Here is a 24,408-nt window from a genome sequence, read left to right on the forward strand (position 1 = left end):
ATCTACCTCATAGTTCAGACCTTTTGATTGGTTGATTAGCTTTCCAATACACCTTTCCAGAGCACCTAATTTACCTTACTAGTGCAGTGCCTGTTTTCAGCATAGTTTGTGCAGTGAGAGTACTTGCAGCCCAGTCTAATATATACATCATGTATGACACACCAACTTGGGAGAGTTCAGGGATCACCAATGCCATGGTCAAAGAGAAGACACAAGGCAGACCGAGATTCCTGGGTTTATAGATAGATCGAAGATAGAAGACTACTGCGGTACTAGTTGTCAGAGTATAATGCAGTATCTGTTATCAGAGTAGGCCTATTTGGAGGCCAGTCTGTGTGAGTGCGTTCAGAATTATGCTCTGAGAGTGCCAGAGCGGAGTGCTCTCTGGTCATTCAGAAACTCAAAGTGGTCGGAGTGTTGCAATTAGAAACTTCTGTGGCGCTGCTCTCTGAGAACTCACACACACTGGCCATTCCAATTGAAAAGCAGGGTTGTCGGAGCATCTGCATTGATGACAACAGGAAGTTATTGCAAAATGCTGAGTACTTCCACCACTGGGGCCAACCCATTTCTTAATAAACAAGACCAGGAGACCTGGTTCTGCCAGACCCAGAATAAATTCCTTTTCCTTTTATGCCCATGTATGGACGAAAGGGGGACGAAATTGGCTGACTCTATTCAGCACTGTGATTGGCCAGCGAGACACATGATGACATTAATAACCTATAAATAGGATTATGCACTTCAAAAAACATTTTTTTTTAAAGTGAGCTCCATCACTATGGGGGACGAAACTTGGACCCTCTTTTATGCCCATGTATGGACGAAATAGGGACAAAGCCTCATGTAGGCCGACCCCTTGGGTCTGGCAACAAACAGGAGAATCATCAATCCTTAAATATCCTATATTAAAATTGGCTAGCGGGTGAGCCGGCCGGTGGACCACGCTGTCACTATGACTCATGACTCAGACATAACCATATATAGAGTTCACTATGACTCAGATATAACCATAGAGTTCCCACTGCAGCTACCCAAATATGGCGTGTGTCATGCTGACTGTGACAGCATGATATCAGACCCAAACAAACCGTGTCGTCAGACCAAAAATAAAATAAAACGCGCCGCCATAAGTCGGATGGGCGGTGTGACTTAGGTGTGAACTCTAGTTGTTAGGGCCGCTATGAAATCTAGTAACAGATCTAGTAAATCTTGTATATTAAATTTGGCTTGTGAGGTAGATGGTGAGATATCACCAACGCAGTGCTAATGGATGACAAAATGACACAAACATACTAAGTACTCTGACAAAAGGTTCTCTGACATTAGGTATAACGTCTATTACATAACTGGAGGAGCATCGTTCCCAATGGGCAATGTTCCCAACGGGCATCATTCCCAAGCATCGTCCAAGTAAAATCAATTATTAACCATAACTGGAAGCCAGGGGGAGGCCAGATTAGGGGTAATTTGGTCCTTCAACTTCATCATTATCTATCTATTCTATCTGATGAGCATTGCACACAGTCGACATTACAATAGTCAGTAATCAATAATCAACAGTGTGGGTCTTAATTGTTAGCCTTAGGTCAAGCTTCGGTTGTGGAGCCTGATTGCTGGTATCAAAGGGCTGTTCAAGTGGCTTTGTGATGTGCCGTGGGGGTCATGAGTCAGTGACTGAACATGCTCTGCATCCTCATCAGATTCTCCAGGATAGCCATTCAGCATCCGCTCTACCGCTACCCCCAGACTCCAACTTCTGAGCTGGCCTTCCTTACCAGCCCTCCATGGTGTACAGAAAACAAAACAAATACTTGTAATCAAGTGATTGTAAATGAAATTTCTCCATATTAGTCTGTGGTTTGTATGCAGCTTTTGGCCAGCAGGTCTAACCAGTGTGTGAAACAGGTCTGTAGCCAGGTTGTAAAGATTACAAAAACCAGTGTCTAACCGGAAGTAACTGAAGTACCGCCCAAGGAAGTTAAGTTGATGCTGTTAGATCTGTTTATTCCCTGGGCATGAAACACGTGTTGTGATTGGTCAAAAATAGACAGTTTCTAGGGTACATGCAACGGAAGTCCCACCCTACAGACAGACACTTTCTACCTTTGGTCATTACCAGGCTTTTCTTCCTCGTGAAATGACAAAAGCCCGGGAACGAGGTTAGTCTGCAACTAACAAGCTACAGCACACCCTGGCCAGATAAGGCATAATTCAATCACCACAAAAAGTAGCTTGCGTTAACTGTCCCAGATGGGAGGTACGGTTTCTTAATTGCACCCTAATTGGTAAAACTCATGAATATGAAAGGCAAAAATTAGAACACAGCTCCAAAAATACGTATTTTTATCAACCAATAGAAAGTTTAACAAACAGCCGTCAAAAAATATTGATCAAGGTTTTTACTGTTTTAGCAGTTTTCCGTATTTAATACAAATCCTTTCCCGTTTCAAAAAAAAAAAGTTACAGGTAAAGCCAAGCAGAAAATACAATTGTACTTGGTTGCAAAGCTGCATTTTATTATGTATGGATCTTCATAATATAAGACAGTAACAGTCTGAGGGCACACAGAATATTGACAGATATTTTATGTATTACATGGATTTATGGATTCCAGCAATTACCGTACCAGATTGTGTGTTTTATTTCTTTGAATTAAGGAATGCAATTTTGGAGTGAAACTCGTTCTCTGGCAGTGGCATGTTTTGGTTCACCAACGCTAAAGGTGAAACATGTACATAGATGTACAGACACGTACTCATCCCTCTATCCTAATCCTATCACCACGGTTGTACTTCTTTGTCAGAGACAAATTTTCCTTGGGGCTGTGTGGCTCCTGGGGGCAGAAGGGACAGGTAGACTGGAGTAACAGCGCCCTCATCTGGTGACTTGGGAGCTTTAGAACCAGCCATGTCTGTTCTCACCCATCCTGGACAACAGGCATTCAAGAGTATCTGTAATGGCAACAACAAAAAATATTAACCTAAACCTGCAGTGAGGGAGTATTTTGTTCATTGTTCATTTAAAGCTGTTGTAATTCAGGGGTTACCTGGTCACCTGGTCTCTCCTTAGACAGCCGACGGGACAGGATCATTGACAGAGCCTGTAAAATGTGTGCAGGCAATACACAGACATTAATAAGGACTGTAGTCTTTTGTCTCCACAGCCTCTCAGGATTTCAATTTTCTTAGCTGACAATCTGGCATGCTTAGCCAATCTGGCATGCTTAGCCAATCTGGCATGCTTAGCCAATTGACTAACACTCAATATACATTTCTGAAGCATAATGATGTTTGTTTGATTTTCAAGGAAGTCATTGGATTCCATTCATTTCAGTACAGTATGAAAGTCTACTTGCAGAGACTTGACGTTTTCTTGAGATAGATAATCCAACAATTGATGGTGCCTTTGTTTTCCTGTTTGCATTGTAATGCATTTTAAAGCCTAAAATTCAAACATCCATTACTTCTTAAGCACGCAATTATGTAGCCAACACTGACTTGATTATTCAGGTTAAGTTCAGCAACATTTTAATGCCTTTGGGGAAAATGTTAACCAAAATTTAATCTAAAAATAAAACCATTAACTGGAAAATAAGTCTAAAATAGTTTCAATTCTTGCCGAGTCAAACTAAATGTAATGCCTCAACTCCTACAATTCCAAGTGCTTGTCAGGGTGGGGGATCCTCCCAGTTCAAATATTATTATTTTGGGGGGTTCCCAGTTCAAATGTATATGATCCTTTTTGGGGTCCACAGTTCAAATATTTTTATTTTGGGGGGTTACGGACAAAAAAGGTTGAGAACCACTGACTTAGACCATACCGTTAGTCCAGTCTTAGACATTCCGTATGCAGTTTCAGGGTAGCCTCCTGCCTTGTGCTCATCCTTCTTGGTCAGCTCCACAAACCGCTGCATCAGTCCCACCAGCTCGTCCTCCGTCAGGTCCTCACTGCGGAGACGCTCCTGGAGGGCGGGGCTACACTGATTCAGGGCGCGAGAGCCCACGAAGCTGGAGACGTTCACCACACGACCTATACAAATGCACGCATTACAAAATACATAACACATAATATACTTGCAGACGAAACACACAGCCTACATACTGTACACATGTACACACGGTAACAGGATAGGTTGGTTCTAGGGACATCTGAGCACCTCGATGTAAAATTAGCTATTTTGTCCTAAATGCTAAAAGAAAAGAATATTTGGAAAATGTTTTAAAGTAAAGTATACATGATTAGAACATGCTTAAACATTTGACAATTAAGGTCTAATAGTTCTACAAAACCTGTATCCAGTCATTTTGGGGCATAAACAAGAAGTTGAAGGATAAAATTAAGTGTGATAATGATGTACCGTGTATACTTTACATTACTTTTGTTTTACATTTTGGACAAAATAACACATTTTACATCGAGGTGCCCAGATGTCCTGTATCCGTACACACACGATAACCAACGGTTGTTATGTTTTGGCCATTGCAGTTGTATCGCCGTACCTCCAGGCTTAATGAGAGGCACGAAGTGAGTCAACATGTCTCTAGTGGCAAAGAAGTTGGTCTTCAGAGTCACCTCAGCCTGGACGTCAAATGGAGCAGTGTCTGCAGCTACAGATACAGAGAGAAACAAAGACAGACGATCAAGACACGACGCAACAAGACAGCAAATGAGACATTTTCTGTCTCTCCTATTCAACATTAAGTTCAATTCAATTTGGGTCGTGGAAAAAGTACTGAAATGTTTTACTGAAGTAAAAGTATCAATACTGCAATGCAGAAATACTCTGTTACAAGTGAAAGTCCGGTATTCAAAATGTACTTGAATAAAAGTACAAAAGTATTGGCATCAAAAGTAAAAGTAGTCATTATGCAGAATGTCCCCATTTCACAAGTTTAGATTATGTATAAAATAAAATAGATATAATACAAATGGAACCGGAATGGGTCCAGTTAGTTCCGTTTGTAGGTTACACACACTCTCAGAGTTCAATTATTAAGGGTCAATTTGGTTCCATAAACTACAGGACCACAATGGAAACAAGCTCTTAAAGGGCTTTTAGTGTTATCCTTTTAGCACCATTATATAATCGTACCGCTGTACTATTAGCAAATTGTTAATAAAGTTGAGTATTCAATCAATCAAACCATCAATTTCTATTAGTTCTCAAAACACAGAAGAGTTTACTGTGTAGCTACTAATAGAATAAAATAGAACAGGTTTGACTGAGTATAAAGTCCAACAGAATTCTATTTGAGTGCACACTGCACACTTTCCCTAATGGAACAGAATTGAGTTCCCCTTTCTTTCTTTCTTTCTGGTTGTCATGGAAGTAATGTCCCTTGACCGTTCCAGTGTACAATGCTGCACGTGCTGATCAGGGCATTTAGTGTCAAAATGTACATTTGTTTTATATAGCTCAACTGAATGAGACAAAAGACCAACTTCATGAGTCTGCGACCTCTGTTGTTCAGAAACATGGGCTCACTCAATAAACATGCTGTGGTAGCACTTGCCACATACAGCCCCACCACAGTAATGGAAGAATATCCTACTATGGACCCCACTCCTTTTTTTTATTGTCACAGTAGATTTGCTCATAGGTAGGCTTGGCTGTGTTAAATCTGTCCTCTGCATTTAACGCATCCTAACTATCAGGAGCAGTGGGCGCTATTAATACATGCAGCACCCAGGGAGCAGTTTGGGTTAAGTGTCTTGCTCAAGGACACTTCGACTCACAGTAGGCCGGGGCCAGGTCAGAGGGTGAACCGGTGACCTTTCGTTTACCAGACAGCCTCTCTACCCAATTCCATTCAGCTATGGCTGCCCAATGAATTTTGACTATTATGATATAGTCTATTAAATGTTTGTCTCTCGTAAAACGACGCGTTGTGAGCTTGTAGATCTGCTATTTTTAAATAGCCTAAGTTTATAAGTGGCTGAAGTGGTTAATGTATGTTTTGTATTAATAATCAAAATCTAGAGAGTTACTAGTAACTTAAGTTTTCAAACAATTGTGATGGAGTAAAAGTACAATAGTTGCCTCGGAGATGTAGTGGAGTAGAAGTACAAAGTAAAAACACCTCAAAATTGTACTTAAGTAGAGTACTTGAGCACATGTACTGGCTGAATGAAAGCAAATAATGATAATGATGACAATGCAACCTTTAAATGCTATCCCAGCGTTGTTGACGAGGATGTCCACTCCTCCATATTTGTCTCTGAAGTAAGTTGCTGCGGTGGTAATGCTGTCCAGGTCATTGATGTCCAGCTGGTGAAACATAGGCTTGTGTCCCTCTGAGGCCAGAGACTCAACTGCTGCCTGGCCACGCCCACTGGAGCCAAAAACAAAGTCTCAATTTGTAGTCTTCATTTTGACAAAAACATATTTCTCATAAAGCATTAATTGTGATAATATGTTTAGATTTTTGAATATAATATATTTTTGTCAACATTTCTTTTTTTTCAAAAAACTAAAAAAAACAAATGAAAAAAGTGATTGAAAAAACATGGCCCCCTCATGTATTAGGAGGAAGGCAGTATGAGTCACCAGACGGGTGTGTTCAATGAATCTATCATGATTAAAATAGAGTTAGAAGTCACAATGGGTTTGTATAGGAAGGGGGCGTGTCTGATAAAATGAATATCAAATATCTAAATACTGAATCAACTAACTTAAAAACTGTCTGAGGTGCTCACAAAAGCCTGAGTAGCCCGAGTTAAAAATGACCCCAAACATGTTTGAAAGTGAAATATTAAGGTACAGAATCCTCATTGTGCCTCTTTACCTGTCTCTGGCAGTGACATATACATCTCCCTGGAACTGCTGACAGAGTGCTCTGACTATGGCCAGACCAATTCCCTTGTTACTGCCTGTTACCACAGCAACCCTGGTAGACATGGCTGCGAACAGAGAGAGAAGTCTGTTGAAGGAGGAGAGTAAAAACTAATGAATGAATGAATGATCCCAGAGAGACGACTGCTGACATTAACAATAGGGATGTTTACATCTAAAAAATAAAAAAATAAATACAATTAACTTATAGGTGTTGATGGCGCTGTACTGATTAACATGTGGCACAACGCCTCGCGTTGCGAGCTTGTAGATCGGCTAAATTTAGAGTTAATGTTGCCTCTTATATTATTTGACAATTTGGACAATGTTTGCCAATTTTTTAAAGACTTTTTTTAAATTACTTTTGATGCAGTAATGGTCTTTTTTATTTTCTTTCATTATTTTTTTAGGTATTAAAATGTCTTTAAAGTCCTTAAATTGTCACTTCACTGTCACCTGAGACCCCCCCCCCCCAAACAAATCACGTGGACCCCCTGGGGGTCCCGACCCACATGTTGAGAACCATAATAGCTATGTGGTCAAACTAGCATTCATTCAGACGGACCAGTCTCCCACGCCTCTGTGTACAAAGGTTTTTATGGTCACCATGACTCAGCAAGTTGCTTGGATTTGAACTGTTCCCTACAACGCCTATCCACGGCGGGAGATCTCATCTCATCAAGAGATCTTGAAATACACACAATCCTGAGCAGCATTGGAGATCCACAATGCTACATTGACTCAAAGTCACCACTGTGGTATTGACATATTAGGTGGCCCTGAAACTAGCTCTGGTCCATGACCCCCGTCCATAGCGTTAGAAAGAGTAGAACTCCTATGGACCAGAGCTGTAGAGTATTTCCAATTTTCTGTACTTTTACTTCTACTCCACTACATCTCAGAGACAAATATTGTACTTTTACTCCACTACAATTATTTGAAAACTTTAGTAACTAGTTACTTTGTAGATTTGGATTATTATTACAAAACATATCACTTCAGGCAGCCCTACTGTACATTTCGGCCATTTGAAAATAGACGATAATAGATCTGCTATTTTCAAATGTTTTTTATACATTTTATACATTTGAAAACTTGTGAAATGGGACATTCTGCATAATGATGTACTTTCTACTTTTGATTCTTTAAGTACACTTTGAAACCAATACTTTTGTACTTTTACTCAAGTAAATTTCTAATTCCGGACTTTTACTTGTAACAGAGTATTTCTACAATAGATTTCTGCAGTATTGATACTTTTACTTAGATAAAAAATGTTAGTACTTTTTACACCACTGACTATTATCGTCTGATGTAATTTATGTCAAAAGGCCGCTCATTTCTGTCTGCTGTCCCTATGTTGAAAAGATTACAATTTAACCATTTCAAATGACATTGAATAGGATGAAATGAAGAGAATATAGCGGTTATTATAGAGCCACTAGGTAAAGTCATGTTCTGCACCTGCAACATAGCTTTCAAACTGTGCTGCTATCGTTACATAAATGAGGCTTACTACAGCGTTGTCTCAAAATGTCCATGCTTATTCAATCCCTATGTTTATGTTTATTTAAGTCTAGTTAAATAACATGCACGCACCTTGTCAATATTCCTAAAATTCCTTACTTCAGATCGTCTTGTTGTGCTCGACGTGTAGATGTGTAGTGTTGTGAGTCTGGAGGGTGAAAACCTGGGTCAAAAGAGAAAGGAATTCTGTCTGCACAGTGCGCAGTGAGACTGCGCATACCCGGAAAAACACATGACCCACACCCACATGGCTACGCATGGCTAGCAGAGGTATGAAGCAGAGGGCTGGGCTGGAACACAACACTAAAGGTAACAAACATACTAGTTACAGTATCAAGACATTATTATGTTCATAATTAATCAATAACCTCTACTGTATGTTGACATTGGCACAATTATATACCCCAGTGTGTTATGCATTATGCTTGGAGCAGCCTGGAATTACCAAACTATCTGCTGTTGTTTATCAACAGTGTCATTCTGTAGCCTTGGATGATACGAAAGTAAAAGACAGATTCATTTTTCGATTAGTTGAATACACATGGACCCCAATGGAAACAAGCCATAGTGCTTTCTTGGGTTTCAATCCTTTTAGCAGACCTTGTATAGAACTGTACTTTACGTGCTTTTCTTTTGTGGCAAACTCTTAATAAAGTATTCAATCAATCACTCGATAAAATACATCAATGATAGTCTTGATCCAAGGCTAGTAATTCTGTAATTTTAGTTTTGTAGTGGCTTTGTTTTTGTTTGTGTTTTGCTATTGTTGAGGGGGGTTCTGAATGTTAAATTTAACAAAAAATAGTTTCTGTCTGAGCAGAAGTGATTCTGAATGATACATGATGTACTGTGGCTTGAACCTAATAAATTGCATTAAAAAAACAACAACCTTAGTTTAGATGAAATATTGCATAATTGACTAATAGTTATACTCAAAATATTGTCACCTTATCAATGTATTGGTGTAAAAGATGAATTGTTATACACTTTATTTTGTCAATATCGCACAGGCCAGCTGTATTCTGCACCTGCGGTGACCAGCCGAGCAGTAGCCTTTTCTATGGGAGTTTTTGTGAAGTCCTTATTGCTCAAAGGTTTTCATGCAGCTGTATCAACTGGGCCCTTCTGCAGATGACAACTGTCTCTGAACAGTAAGTACAGAGAGTTCACAAGTAGACATTGCTGTCTTCTCGTACACCCCTCACCTTCTGCCGGGCAGTGTGTAAGTATAAGTATTGTGACAGATCTTTGAGGCTGTCTTAACCACTTTCAACCTGGCATCCCTTATTTGGGCATTTCATAACTAAAATAAAAATATCATTTTCAAAAATATTGAAAATAGAAGATCTGAAGCTGAATGCATCCCATAGCGGTGCGTTGTGACTCGTTAGCTTGTGAATTGAAGTATAAAATAGCGCTTGAGTGGTAGTAACATGACGTGTTACTTTGCAGGTTCTCTTTGTAGCATCTAGTTTTATTCAGATTTTTCAGGTTTTTTTTTATTGTCTTTGAATTCCAGTTTCTCAATCCTGTGCTTGATTTTGCAAGTCAGACCACTGACCAACAGTAATTTAAAACTGTACTTTATGTGTTAACACAGAGAACGTTATGAAGAAGTGTGGCTGCCGTACTGGACGAGCCTCAAGGAAGAGGCGAAGGAAGAAAAAGAGCTCCCTCCAGTCAGGTAGTGTTTTTTTATTCTTCTACAAGGTTTCTAATTCCTTAATATCCTTTAGTACAAACTTCCCTTCGTCCTTATCTCTCATTCTTTCTCTCACTTTCATTCCCCAGTCTCCTTGTGCCATCAACTCCAGTATGTTTCTTTAATGAAGTTTCTTCACCAGCGTGGATTCACCTCAATTCTGCTGCAGCCAAGCCACTTCTCTGGTATTCTTTAGTGACCATCCTCTTTCAGATCTTGTGTGTGTGTGTGTGTGTGTGTGTGTGTGTGTGTGTGTGTGTGTGTGTGTGTGTGTGTGTGTGTGTGTGTGTGTAGGGATGGGACAACAATTATTAGCATTGTTAATCGTGATTTAAAAAAACACTCCCAATAATCGTATCGCAGAGATTTTTATTTAACTTGAAATTGTCCTCCACCCTTTTGTTGAGCTGCAAATTCAGCACCACTGAAACCATCTATACTTGATAAAACCTGTAAAGAGCGCATTTGGTACATTCTTATTTCACCCTACACAAATCGATTCGCCAAAAATAGTAGATCTACAAGCTTTCAATGCGTTGCGAGCTTGTAGTTCGGCTATTTTTGGCGAACGTTTCCCCCAGAATAGGGATGCTGGGGGTTCAAGTGGTTAACAAAAGTGGCATTTGTATGTAATTTGTAATTTTCATAGTGTGTGTGTGTGTGTGTGTGTGTGTGTGTGTGTGTGTGTGTGTGTGTGTGTGTGTGTGTGTGTGTGTGTGTGTGTGTGTGTGTGTGTGTGTGTGTGTGTGTGTGTGTGTGTGTGTGTGTGTGTGTGTGTGTGTGTGTGTGTGTGTGTGTGTGTGTGTGTGTGTGTTTAAATTCAGATTGTGTTGACCAATATACTCTCTTTTATGATAAAGACTCAGAGCAACATTATTATACATATTGTTTAGAAAAGACTACTAAAATGGGTTTTACACAGAGGGACTTTAAAGCCATCTTATTTTGTGTGCACTGATCTGATCAGTGGAGTGGACTCAAAGCAAGTATTTGATATTGTATGTGTTAGTTACCAATATGAAACCTCTTTCCAGATACAGGCAGAGGACTGCAGGCCCAGACGACAATAAAGGTAAATCGACTAAACATAATTTATTATGCTATTTATTTAGTAAGCATGGTAAATAGTATTGAAGTTGACAAATGTTAAGACAGCACATTTAATTTTTGCACGCTGTTTGCACATATCCTATCCTTTAACGATAAAGTCATGAATACTGAAAACTAAAATAATCACGGTTGATGGGGAAGGGGTTGACCACAGTGTTGTGATCATTTTCAAAATCTTGTGGGAAAAAATGTTTTTGAGTTGACCCATGAATCAAATTCTACTAAGTCATTTGAAATAATGAATCTAACTTTGAGTATCTTGAAACATCACTGTCTCTCCTTCTGTCAGCCAGGCCAGATGTTAATCTCTCTTCCACTGTCATGCCTCCTCACAACCTCAACTGTTCTGAAGAGCTACCTTGGACACTATATAAAGAGGTAGAAACTCACAACCTTTTAGCAACCTCACATTATTCAGAACTGCTACATGTCTCAATGTGATCACGCCCTTACTCTTTAACATCTTTCCCACCTACAGAATAGTCGGCTACTCTTGTCTTTCGAGGAAAGATTAAATTAATCTCAAACAAGCCTGTAGACAAAGTAAACATACACACATCCGGTACATGCTGCTTTTTCATTCACAGCTGGAAGCCCCGTCTCTCTCCGCTGTTGGCTCTCTGTATCTTCCTTGTGTGTGAGCGACATAGAGGAGAGGATTCTGACTGGCTCCCATACATCAGCGTCCTGCCCACCACTTACACATGCCCTGCTTATTTCCCTGACGATGTCATTGCTCTTCTGCCAAGCAGTGTGAGGAAACAAGCTATTGAGCAGAGGGAGGCGGTGTTAGAAATTCATTCTTCAAATCAGGACTTTTTCAGGTGGGTCAAGACAAGAAAAGTCAGTTAAACACAGTTGAATACACAAGAGGGAGTGTTGTACTGTGATCAGCACTGGTAGAAGGCCAAGTGCAGTAGATAAGCATACCATTGCCATTATCACAGTATAGCTCAACCTTGGGTTTATCATTGTGATTTTACGATGAGCTGATGATCAATATTTATGATCGGATGTCAAGACCACATATGTGATGTGTAACAAACATACGTTTAGTGGGGCGCTCGGGTGGCACAGTGGTAAAGTGCCTGCCCACCACCGTGGAGGTTGTGGGTTCGAATGCACCGTGGTGCATCCGGCTTTGAGGAGCGTCTATACGAACACAACTGGCCTGTGTTCTGGGGAGGGAAGCCGGGTGGGGAGGGTGATACTTGTCACTGCACGTCTGGGGGTGGCATTTGTCAGCAGGGAGTGTTTGGCGGGAGTAGTAGAAGGAAGGCTCTATGTCCTCCTGGTGTGGGCTCCTCACTGGCAGGTGAGTCAGTATGATACAACAGCAGTGACAACATACAAATATGGGGAGGAAAACGATTAAACAACTAAATTGGGGAGAAAAAGGGGTAAAAACCAAAAACGCATAACGATGCGTGGTGTTGTGAGCTTTTAGATCTGTTATTTTCACTATTTTGAAAATGAAATGCCGAAAATAGGGATGCCAGGGTGAAAGTGGTTAACATTACATTGTTTCTGACAGATGTCAGCCAAAACACAATAAATGGAATGAATGTGGTATTTATAAAATTCACCCTGGCCTATCAATTAATCAAACTTGATGGTAAGTTGCTGTACAACAAGTGCATCAAATTCAAAACTTGTCCCGGATCAGTTCATTCCAATATCTATTATGTTCTGATTGGCTAATACAGATCCCTACAGCCAATCCTGAGCAAACCTGCAGAGGAGGTGTTAACGTATGAAGCTTTGAGGTGAGAGAACACACACACATCCACACAGAGAAGTATTATATTCATAGTGATGCAACAAATAGGTTCTTGAGAATCACTGAAGTAATGACTAGATGTGTTGAGTAACAGACAGAGCAAAAAGCCCATGTCTCTTTCTTGTTAGATGGGCATGGTGTAGTGTCAACACACGCTCTGTCTTCATGTCCCACCCAACCAACCCCTTCCTGTCTGGAGAGGATGTTTATGCTCTGGCTCCCTTCCTGGACCTGCTCAACCACCGGCCTGACATACAGGTTCATATCACTGTACACAAACATATTGGTTATTAATGTTGCATGTTTTTTTGTTTTGTTTTGGGAGGGTAAACCCCTTGAGATGCATCATCTCGTCTTCCAGAGGGTCCTCAGGCACAACGCACAAACAATGCCAAGAAACAATCACATAACATTCAACAATAACGACGACAAAACATACACATGAGGGCTCTCAGAGGGCATCCCAGACCATTCTACATCTGTTACACATGTCATCTAAAAAACTCTAAATAAAAAAATAAAAAAATTGCAAGGAGTTGCAAGGTGTTGCATTGCTCTTGCAACATGCAACCACTTGCAACCATTATCCCCAATGGCAGTTGCAAGGAGTTGCATTGCTGTGGACTTGTGTAATACTGTATGTTCTGTGTGTGTATTGGTCCAGGTGTCAGCAGGTTTCAATCACGCATCAGGATGTTATGAGATCAGCAGTGCTGCCAGGGTGCAGCGCTACCAACAGGCTTTCATCAACTATGGCTCGCATGACAACCAGCGCCTGTTACTGGAGTATGGCTTTGTCGCCCCCGGCAATCCACACAGTGTCGTCTATGTGGACACAGGTGACATGCTGCAGTCGGTCTACAAATCAATCGCTGGCTTCTGGGAAATCCACCAGGATGCCACCTGTAATGTTGTCAAACACTTTGAAGCTGTTACATTGACAGGGAATCTGAGCCTGACTAAAGCCTATTTACACGTTGTTTTTTTGCATAAATATATTATTCTTTGGCAAGCAAGACCGTCATGCAATAAAGTATAAATTAGACTTAATGCTGGGCAATTATGAACCAAGTCTGTCAATTATTTGTTCAAAGGGTGTGTCCAGACAGTATCTCAGAATCTTAAATCAATTGTATTAGCAAACTGCGATTTCATGGAAGGAATTTAACTTGGTTGGTTGCTCTTTATTGTCACACGATACTACAGTACAAGGTTAAGAAAGTTAAATCAGGCTGCACTAGGCTGCAATGCCAGTCTGACAGCGTGTCGCAGGTTCGAGTTTGCTGCTTGTCACCCCCTTTTTCTCTCCCTGTTTCCTGTCAGTCTACTGTCCTATGTATAAAGGCATAAAAGCCCCCCAAAAAACATCAAAAAAAGAAGAAAGTTAAATCTACTGTAAAAAAAAAAGGCCTTCCTATTTGGTTCTCCAGGTGTTCTCTGTGAGATTGTAAGAGGTGACAGAAGTTTGGAGCAGAAGATCAAGTTCCTTAAAGAGAACAACTTTGTACGGTAAGATTGCATCAGCTTTACACACTACAGTATGTAGAACTTAACACACCAAACAAAAACAGCTTTGGTTGGCTGCATAATTTCTGTTGTTTAGTGTTAACAGAGTCTTATGGCAACAGAAGAATGCAGGGTTGCATTTTGTGAAAATTCAAGTGATCCCATGGAATGGCTCAGACTTTTCCCTCCTCTTAAGATCTCTGTCTTTTTCTATCAGTAACCTAACGGTGTCCAGTGAAGGTCCCAGTTGGAGGTTGATGACAGCTCTCAGAATTTTGGCACTGCCTCAGACACTATAGTAAGATTATTTCTCACAAGTTATATTTTGTATTAAAGGGCAAATGTACCTGCTCATTCTGTACAAATGGAACCTCACTAGATGTGCTTATCATTCAGTGTTCTATTTCTTTTCCATCTTCTGGATATTTTACTGATGTCACTGAGAGTTATTATCTTTATAAGGCCGTCGTTATGGATCGGTCTGTCTCTGTATATGTGTGTATCTGTGAAGTCCCCAGTGGAAGTCTGTGTTACTTGGTCAGCCATTGTCTGAGGAGAGAGAGCAGTGGTGCATCCAGACCGTTTGGACTGTGTGTCAACACTTACTAGTAGACACACACACAGTATTAGATAAGGTGAGTACACAAAAACCTCTCTGCCTATCCCATCCAATAAAGCTTTTTAACATAAGAATGTTTGAATGAGTCTAAATATATTTGTGTGCACATGTAGATTTCCCAACTCTACAAGCAGTGTGATGTACCAATCAGAGAACAGCTGGATGTGGTCAGATCAATCAGAGAAGAAGAGAGATGCATCCTGGGAAGGTGTTTGGAGGTGCTGCAAGGCATGCAGAGACAGCCATCGTCATGCCAACCTGAAGACGCTACAGTATAGGGATATCTGACAAAGTGTGGCCTGTCTCTTATGTATTTGTTAAATTAGTCTTAACCAATGGTCATGTGGTCACGTGGTTTTGCATCTGGTATGAATAGAAAGCGCTCCAGTATCAAGGACTTCCTGGAATGCTAGTTGAAAGTGCAACAGGCTGTAGCACAGCAGGGCTACACAAACCTTTTCAGCAATGACCCAGAACCTTTTATCCATGCTGGTCATGACCCAACCCAAGAAGTATTTATTGTTTGACCGCTGATAACAGCAATGTTTTTAATAATTAATAGTTTAAGAAAGGGATTAAGCATTTATGCACTCAAAAAAGCCACAGTAGGTTCTTTTTTCAGTGCACTCAGGACAGACAAGCAATATGTTGCTAAATGCCAAGCTTTTCAAGACACATCAAACACTGCCCTTAACGAAAGTTAAGGTTAATATTGCCGTATTGTCTTTCTATGCAGCTAAGTTTAAATATCAGTGTCTATAGAGTGTCATGACATGTTGTTCCCTTGGGAGCTGTCTGTTCCAAAAACCTATGAACACATCAAATCACAGGAAGAATACTTTCTTGTAATGTTTTCTAAACTTGATATACTGTAGGTTAAATCTTTTGCCAATTTTCTTTTTTTGTGTCGTATTGATCAATGAACTATACAACTTGGTCCCTGTCCCTGCTCAGTTTGTCTGGTGAGCTGCTTCTTTTCATCTGACTGTGGAGTTTCACTGGAGGTTGTACAAATATCTTTAAGTTGCCAAGATACGTCATCCCACACAAATGGTCTCCTACAGTGGCCGCAATTACCTCTCCCTGCCCCCCACCCATTCACTTCAACATCAAAACCTACCTCTGGTTTCCTACAGGGGCGAGCACCTACGTCACAGATACAGAAAATCTAATCGAAGATGGCTAGTCTTGATTTCCTATTGTATTGTCTTGACCCTGACCAACCAGTAGGGGTCGCTAGTGCACTGACAACACAATCCCCTGTTGGCTTACCGCCTGTGAATACAACCAATGTGTTTGATGGAGCTCCAAATAGGTATTATTAATGTGAACTAGAAATGATCTGATAAATTGACAGATTTTAACCACTCTGTATCCCAACTGTATCAATGTGGTTGTGTATTTGTACGACTGAATATGGTAGTCAGTTGACATTTCTAACCTAGCATTTTTTTTTTTTTTATTCAAACAAAAACATGAAATTCAGTGTGGATTAGAGTTAAGGGTGGGTGATAACTTCCAATTCAACATTAAGTAAACAGATTTTTTTATAAATTTTTTTTACTCGGATATGGGTAAATGGGTAATGAAATCAGTTGTGTCAGGGAGTCCAGAGAATTCACAAGTAACATTTTGTGACGTGCACAGCTGTGTACGTCACAAAATGCCACAGAGGATTGGGCATGACTGGTAATGGGTGCAGTAGTCTCGGAGACAAGTGGGACGTAGGCAGTGCAGTGCCGTCAGAGCTGAACAACAGCCGTCCTCTTTTGGCGAAGCTGGACCATCTCCATGGCAACCGTGGCTTCATATAGAGGGACCGGCTCCTGAGGCTGGGGTCTGGACAGAGAGAGAGGGAGACCAATTTGTCCTTCAACACAAACCAACATCTGTATCCAGCTGGGGTCATTATTAAGGTGCCACCCCTAGTATGTCACAATACTCACTCACACACATGCATGCTTTCTGACTGCTGTGACATGGCTGCTTGGATTTGTTTTTTTTACTTAGTGTTTTCTCAATGCTGTAAAGCTGGTTGTTCAACACGTCAGTGTCCAGCCGGGACCAGCTAACTCCATTTTCAGTTTTTTTTTTTTTTTTCATAAATCAACGCTATTGAACCCCCTCTACATCTGTGTAATTTTTTTTTTAATAATAACATATGAAAAGTATTAAAAAGCGCCTCTGACGAAAACTCCTAACTCCATTGGACCCTCAAACTGTCCGTCAAAAACAACCAACTCCCCCCTCCTCTCAGGCTCTCGAGAAGCTCTGCTCTGTATGAGGCAGACAGGGAGAAGATTTTTCAATGCTTTTGGGAGAACATAAACTGGGAAGAGAAGAGAATGTATGTGCAAGGTTTGATAGATGTCACCCCAGTAAAGAGGAGAAGGGTGTCTTAACAAAGGTCATCTGCTCGTGTTTTCTTTTTAAATGTTAATGGACAGAGAATGAGTGTGTGCAGGAGTTTGTTTCAAACATCTCCAAGAGCTCAAGGAGATCATGCCAAAAGACTTTCACAGCTTTTATGACAATCTAAAGCACTAAGAAACACCCACCACACACACGCAACACACAACACACAAACAGTGTGATTATAAAATGTTGATACTGTAGGTATATGATAGGTAAATTCAACTGTGGTTGTTATTGTTAGTGCAGTAGGCTACAGATTTGACAGATTATATTTTTCATGAATGTATTTTGTATTTATATGCCATTTATTTATTGTTGGTGTGCCATGATCGCTTTTGTTAAATACATGATTGAGTATTGAGGCAGAATTGTTTGTTGCACTCAACTGTAGAAGAACAACAGTGGTAACAGTTAGATCCATGGTTGTTAACAATGCATGTTAAAATAAAAGTTGTTTAAGTACAGAATTCAGCTTGATCTATAGTATATGAGGATGGCGCTCACCATAAATAGCTGATCTCCAAGCTCACAATGCATTGTGATGTGTTGTGAGCTTTGAGATCCATTGCCAGCTGTTCTTATCAATGATGGACAAAACCTCCTAACTCCACTTGCACTGGATTTGGGTAAAGTGGTGATAATATAATGACACATGCAAGTATCTGATAATATATAAAGTCACAATACCAAGTTTGATGAGGCAGTATTGCTTTGTTTTAAAAATATAAGGTTTTCTTCATTTTCTGAAAAATTGATATTTTGTTTTTCATTTCCTGAACAATTACCATTTTGGATTTAGCTGGTTCCGGCCGAACAGCAGAGATATGTATGAAAGGCCTAGTGCTATTATCTATTATTGTGTCTATTATGTGTCTATTATTACTACATTTGACTGAGTTTGGTTATAGGGATTTTTAAATCCCTACACAACCTAAATCACCATGACAACCTAAGGCATACTGAGCACCTTTTCTTTATTGTCCCCAGAATTCCAAAAGAAAGTGGTCGACGTGCATTTAAATTTAAAGCCCCATCCGATTGGAATAACCTACCAAGTTCACTGAGGTCCGTCACCTCCCTTAATGTGTTTAAAGAATCTATTTTCACTCACCTTCAAACACCCTGTTCATGCTTCTAATCGGTCTTAGCAATTGTTCTAAACAAGCTACATGCCTCTAAAGGCCTGAAATCAACTGTCAGAATTTTTATATACACCAGCTTTTCTACACTGCACTTGCCAAAGGTTTAGACGAGTGTGCAAATTGTGGTGTTAGTCTTACCTGAGGATTCCAGCTGACATCTTCTCCACAATGTCCTTCAGGATGTCTAATACAATATCGTTAAGACTTATTTAGATGAAATGGGAATACGTGTGTGGGCACAAAGGCAATGCATGCATTGTGTGTGTGTGTGTAGTGTACACCGTATGTTATGAGTGAGAATATTAAAAGTAAACAGCATCCAGTTAGTGTGCATGTATTATAGGACTGGGAGTAATAATAGTATGTGCATGCATTGTTGTTGAGGTGTGTTGGATACGGAGGTATCTTCCTTGCTGAGCTGATGAAGCTGTCCAGATTTCACCGTTGAGGAAAGACACAGAAGCTGACTTTAAGTAGAGTAGTCTGCTATCTGGAGGATCCAACTATAGAAGCACACAAACACAAAACACGCATCCAACTTCATAACAGCATTGATGAAAGACAGAAAGGACAGGATCATTTTCTTAGTGATTAGTCTACTTTTTCGGTTAATTGAATAATCGAGAAGCATGTTTATTTTTTTATATTATATATCAATGAATCGTGAACACTGAGTACTTCTTCCACCACTGTCATTAATACCTGCAGGTCTTGGTGTGATGTAACCCAGTGCCCCCCCACTCCCAGCACACTGATTACGTCATGTTTGTGTGGGAGAAGCTTCATCTCTGCTGACTCATCCTCTTCATGGAGACGCACTGAACAAACAGGAATACAGACAGAACATTTACATGTTAAAGCCAGAGGTTAGTCAAGCTGTTTCACGTCTAAGCAAGGGTGTGACTGTGCTGTGATTTATACTTATCTTTTCATCACATTCATGCACACACATGAACGTAATGAACACACACTCTGTGCTTTTACCTCCAGAGTCTATGACTGTATCCACTCCCAGGCCTCCCGTCTCCTCCAGAACAGTAGACAACAGCTCTGATGAGCCGTCATAGACTGGAATCACCCTGGCTAAAGACAGACACAAGCTAGTGTTAGGGCTTGTGCTAGTGACAGGTGACTTTGTACTGTCAATACAAACCATTAAAACTGTCATCTAATAGCAACTGCTGCATATACAATATCCTTAAAAACTAAACGTCACAACTAGCCGACATAGATGGGGCCTAGATATACAGTATATCGGACAAATATTTGCCAGGGATACCTTTTAGAGCATCACTTTAGATAGTGGGGAAAATTTCATTTTAAAGTTATTTTCTAATGCTACAAAATGTGACATACAACACAGACAACATTGATAATGTCAGATGAGTTGTTTTATTGTACACACTGATATCACCTTAAGTACAGATATACATTAATGATACACAGCAACTTCCAAAAGCAACAAAGAAGTTAAGGCAAATATCACATAAATGACATTTACTGTAGGTTCAGGTAAGCAATTAAAAGGTGCTGTAAGTGAGATTTATTTTGTTAAAACAAAAAGTTTTTTGTAAAAAACTTAAGCTCTATATTCTGATAGCAATCATTGCTACAAAGTGTTTGTTCAGTAACAGGGGTCTACCAGGTTCTCAAGCTCTTGGTTTCCCAGCTCGGTGTCCCAGCTCTCGAGCAAGGACACCACTTTCATCCAATCAGGAGAGAACCCATTAATCAGCTATAATGTTACAGTTCCAATTTTGTTTGCAAATGCTTTTTTTAAATCACTTCCAATTTCACTTGTTTATTCTGTATCCTGTATTGACTGATTGTATACAAATGTTATCCCAACCTGAAAATGACTTTTCTGCTTATTTAAGAGCTAGAGACTGGCAGAGCCCCGTTACTGAATGTAAATAATTAACTATAGCAACAATTACTATCAGAATATATACAAAAACAAAATAAACCAAAAAAGAATCACTTGCAACCCCTTTAAGTTTAGAGCGACGGAAAGAATTATCTCACCTACTAGAGGTTCCTGAACACCTGAGGAACAATGAAGGGGATAGACAATGAAACGAAAGAGGAAGGGAAAAAAGAACAGGTGATGAAGTAACAGAGGGTAGAATGGGAAAGAGAAAACAGCAAAGCATGAAAAGAGAGCAGAGACTGGAGAACAGACTCCTCCATTCAACTGGACTGTGTCAGAAAAGGCAAGCCAATGAAGTTATACACACTGAAAGCATTTTCATTACTGCAATTTAAACTGTGGACATACTAATGCGGTACGGACCTATGCTGGGCCGCAGCTGCTCCAGGAATGTGTGCTGTTTCGGTGTGTGAGATGTGGCCAGGACCTTGACTCCATGGTAACACGCCAGCTGGATGCACAGCAAGCCAAACGGCTGGGAAGGCCAAAGAGGGAGAGTTAAAACACATGATGCAGACAAGCAAATCAATTCAAGAGGGACCATGTGCTTGTCAGACCTTCCCTGGGAAGAAAACAAGATACACATCATCTGTAGATACAAAGCTGACACACACACACAGGTCTTTAACCTTACTATTTTTACATACACTAGCTCCATCCATGATCAGGAGTGTGTGTCCGGCTGCCATGCGAGCGTGTGTGTGTAGTGCTGTGTAAGCTCGTACACTGTCCTGCAGTGCACCTGCAACACACACCCAACCCAGCTTCTCTGGCTTCTGAACTGGAGAAGAGACACAGATTGACACACACACACACACTTATTAAAGTGGTTTCATCATTTGTAGAGAGCTATGTCTCTTGACATCATATTTTAGAACATGTGAAGTAGCCTATTCAAAATTGTCAATGTCATTCATCTACTAGCTTCTTTCAAGGAAGAATCGATCCAAATAGTGTTTCCTTACAGAGGCTCATGAATGAGTTCCCATTGGCATACAGAATGTTTGTTCCCATTGGTTGGCATGTGGATTAATTCTACAAAACCAACATCCATATGACACCCAATTTTTTGATTGACGTTTTTATTGACAAATGCATACACATGAATATATTTGTACATGTATCGGTGTGCTACCATGTGCTTCTCTCTAATGGCTGAGAACTGTGTGTGTGTGTGCGTGTGTTTATTACCCAGATAGTGTTCATCTATATCAACAACATCGCAGAGTCCAGAGCAAGGAGCATCCAATGGCAGGATACCTGGAAAGAAGCAGGGCAAGATTAGAGTTTCATTCACTCAACAAACAAAAAACAACAGTGGCAATCACACAGCCAGGACACGTTTCTTACCTACAACCTCATCATCAGGCTGGAAGAAGGAAACGCTGGAGCCCACTGCAGGAAGACAGAAAGAATCCAACAGATGTAGTTTAAACAAAGGTGGAGAGATCTTTGTTTAAACTATGATTTACTGTCTGCTAGTGTTTTTCCTGTTAACTACTTAAATCATCTAGAGCTATACTAAGTAAACTGGACCTGAGCTGTCTCTGTACTTGGACGGCTTTTTTCCATCTACACCAAATGTCTTTGCCAAAAATGTACAAGCTCGTAGATCTGCTATTTTTGGCTAATGTACCCCCAGAATATGTTTGCTGGAGTTCAAATGGTTAATGTGAGAGAGGAAGAGAGTCAGACCTTTCAGGATCACCCCAACCACTTCTCTGCCAACAGGAACTAAATCTCTCTTAAGCCCCAGGTCACTTAGCAACTAGAAACAGCAAGGCGGAAATGAGACGGAAAGGAAACGGACAATGCATTAGTATTGTATATAACATAACTAGGCAATTGATTGAAAAACGTTTTCAAAAATGAAGCTTTTTAACTCCATACTGTAAGGCAGGCTTGAAACTACTTTTGTATTTTATACACACAATAATACTACATAATTAAATGACACCATAGACATTTTCATCTGACATTACTTATGTTGAACTGAGTACTGTAATAGTAATGATGAGGATGACGATGATGATAATAATACTATTATTATTATTATGGTTATTACGGTATTATAATGACTGACTTTACCTTGAAGTTCAGTGGACTGAGTCCACAGGCCTTGACCTGGACCCTGACCTGATGGCTGTCTAATAACGCTGGAAGTGTCTGTAGAGAGTAGATAGCCATGTGACACAGACAGAGAGCTTTAGAAGTGATATTCAGATGCACACACCTTCAGTTAAGCCAGTTGTTTGTCTATATCAGTGGATCTCAACCTTTTCAGGTCGTGACCCCCCAAAATAATCATATTTGAACTGGGGACCCCCCACCCTGATAAGCACTTGGAATGAAGGAGTTGAGGCATTACATTTCGTTTGACTCAGCTCCACAGACAAATATTGTGAAAATAGCAGATCTACAAGCTCACAACGCTTCCCAACGCGAGTGCTTGTAGATCGGCTATTTTCATAAATGTTACCTATTTCTTGTTTTATTTGACAATTTGGCCAATGTTTGACCAGTTTTTATACTATAGTTTGTTGATTACTTTTGTTGCAGTAATGGACTTTTTCTTTTCTTATTTTTTTGGGGTATTAAAAAGGTCTTCACTTCACTAGCTGACGTCTGGGGACCCCCCCAAAATCATGTGAGGAGGACCCCCTTGGGGGTCCCAACCCACAGGTTGAGAACCACTGCTCTATATGACACTCGCATTTACGTTTTCCAAGACTTTATGACTAGACACAATTGTTACAGTTGATAACACACAGACAGCAGAATTATTAACAGTAAGGCTACAGTATGTGGTTACAACCCACCGTCTCCTGAATAATGAACTTGGTCTCAGCATCATTTCCTCCGGGTCTGCAGTACAAGCCTTTCATGCTAACTGCTGCTAGCTAGGTTTTTATTTTTAATTTTTTTTAACGTCGACCCTACGTGGCACTTGAAACATAAATCATCTAGCGTGCACTCTACTCTACCTTTATACTTTTAGCTTTCTTAATAATGGATTTAACTCGCCCGTACCGAGCAAAACACAGCAGCAAGCAATCAGCTGACTGTTGTCATGTCTTCTTCTTCTCTCTGCCTTACTATGGCTGAATGCGGCCAAATGATCACGTTATTGCCTACTAGTGGTATTTGTGGATTACTGCATCTCAAAACAATGAGAAATAGCAACTAATAGAACCTCTTCATTTTGGTCATAATAAAGACAATAGAATAGAATGGATATCAGACCGAAATTAAATCCTATAGTCTTAATCCCTGTCATCCATTTCTTCATACACATGTTTAAAAATGTAATTATTTCTTAACCTTAAATGCTGTTTAGAAATATTTATTTTGGAAGATTCCAGTGGCAGGATTGGAATGTTGGCAGAATAATAGTCTTCGATCAAGACTATCACAGATGTATTTTATCGAGTTTGACTTTATACTTTCGTAATCTGTGCAAATGTCTAAATCAATAAAATATGATAGTCTTGATCCGAGGCTAGCAGTTTATTCATAATATGAAGGAGGCAGGACTCATGATTATCCATCAATCCTACTCTAAACGCCTTCTAAAGCAGTGGTTCCCAAACCTTTTAGCTCAAGACCCAAAAGAGAAATTACATGTTTGCCCGGGACCCAAAGTAGTGAAAATAGCAGATCTACAAGCTCCCAATGCGCCGTGTTGGGAGCTTGTAGATCGGCTATTTTCTCTACTTCTTAAACATCATTTTTCTAATTTATGGAATTTCTTTCTTCTTTTTCTTTTATTTATTCATGAAATGACGTTGAAAAATCATTGAATTCATGAAAAACTTTGAAGGTACCCAAAAATGGGTCCCGAC

The 24,408-nt window shown here is 40.1% G+C and overlaps 3 protein-coding genes across 10 annotated transcripts; 1 reads left to right on the forward strand and 2 right to left on the reverse strand.

Moving 5' to 3' along the window:
* Positions 1-2,381: 2,381 nt before the first annotated feature.
* cbr1 (carbonyl reductase 1) lies at positions 2,382-8,595 on the reverse strand. Of its 4 annotated transcripts, none has more exons than XM_080450364.1 (7): positions 8,462-8,595; positions 6,789-6,923; positions 6,166-6,335; positions 4,503-4,610; positions 3,824-4,032; positions 3,050-3,103; positions 2,382-2,954 (listed from the first exon to the last, which is right to left on the reverse strand). In XM_080450364.1, exons 1-7 carry the CDS (start codon positions 8,578-8,580, stop codon positions 2,781-2,783), a joined length of 969 nt encoding a protein of 322 aa, XP_080306490.1. In that variant the 5' UTR covers positions 8,581-8,595; the 3' UTR covers positions 2,382-2,780. The 4 variants fall into 4 exon arrangements, with proteins under 4 accessions (XP_080306490.1, XP_080306492.1, XP_080306491.1 ...); XM_080450366.1 differs by having other exon boundaries at positions 6,789-6,903; positions 8,462-8,565; XM_080450365.1 differs by having other exon boundaries at positions 8,435-8,511.
* setd4 (SET domain containing 4) lies at positions 8,544-16,467 on the forward strand. Of its 4 annotated transcripts, none has more exons than XM_080450359.1 (13): positions 8,544-8,671; positions 9,373-9,513; positions 9,963-10,046; positions 11,099-11,136; positions 11,468-11,552; positions 11,762-11,998; positions 12,881-12,940; positions 13,083-13,212; positions 13,619-13,793; positions 14,385-14,463; positions 14,678-14,758; positions 14,972-15,095; positions 15,193-16,467. In XM_080450359.1, the coding sequence occupies exons 2-13, from the start codon at positions 9,494-9,496 to the stop codon at positions 15,355-15,357; spliced, it is 1,278 nt and encodes a 425-aa protein (XP_080306485.1). In that variant the 5' UTR covers positions 8,544-8,671; positions 9,373-9,493; the 3' UTR covers positions 15,358-16,467. The 4 variants fall into 4 exon arrangements, with proteins under 4 accessions (XP_080306485.1, XP_080306484.1, XP_080306486.1 ...); XM_080450358.1 differs by lacking the exon at positions 8,544-8,671 and adding an exon at positions 10,154-10,249 and having other exon boundaries at positions 9,377-9,513; positions 11,464-11,552; positions 15,193-16,464; XM_080450360.1 differs by lacking the exon at positions 8,544-8,671 and having other exon boundaries at positions 9,377-9,513; positions 11,464-11,552; positions 15,193-16,466.
* Positions 16,468-16,564: 97 nt separating this feature from the next.
* cryzl1 (crystallin, zeta (quinone reductase)-like 1) lies at positions 16,565-23,652 on the reverse strand. Of its 2 annotated transcripts, XM_080450362.1 has the most exons (13): positions 23,386-23,652; positions 22,655-22,732; positions 22,262-22,334; positions 21,917-21,961; positions 21,758-21,826; positions 21,214-21,347; positions 20,930-21,041; positions 20,662-20,682; positions 19,621-19,719; positions 19,339-19,454; positions 19,034-19,139; positions 18,775-18,820; positions 16,565-16,918 (listed from the first exon to the last, which is right to left on the reverse strand). In XM_080450362.1, exons 1-13 carry the CDS (start codon positions 23,449-23,451, stop codon positions 16,822-16,824), a joined length of 1,062 nt encoding a protein of 353 aa, XP_080306488.1. In that variant the 5' UTR covers positions 23,452-23,652; the 3' UTR covers positions 16,565-16,821. The 2 variants fall into 2 exon arrangements, with proteins under 2 accessions (XP_080306488.1, XP_080306489.1); XM_080450363.1 differs by lacking the exon at positions 20,662-20,682.
* Between the last annotated feature and the right edge of the window lie 756 nt (positions 23,653-24,408).

This window comes from Gymnoscopelus braueri (assembly GCF_963280865.1).
Source record: "Gymnoscopelus braueri genome assembly, chromosome: 14".
Taxonomy (NCBI): Eukaryota; Metazoa; Chordata; class Actinopteri; order Myctophiformes; family Myctophidae; genus Gymnoscopelus; species Gymnoscopelus braueri.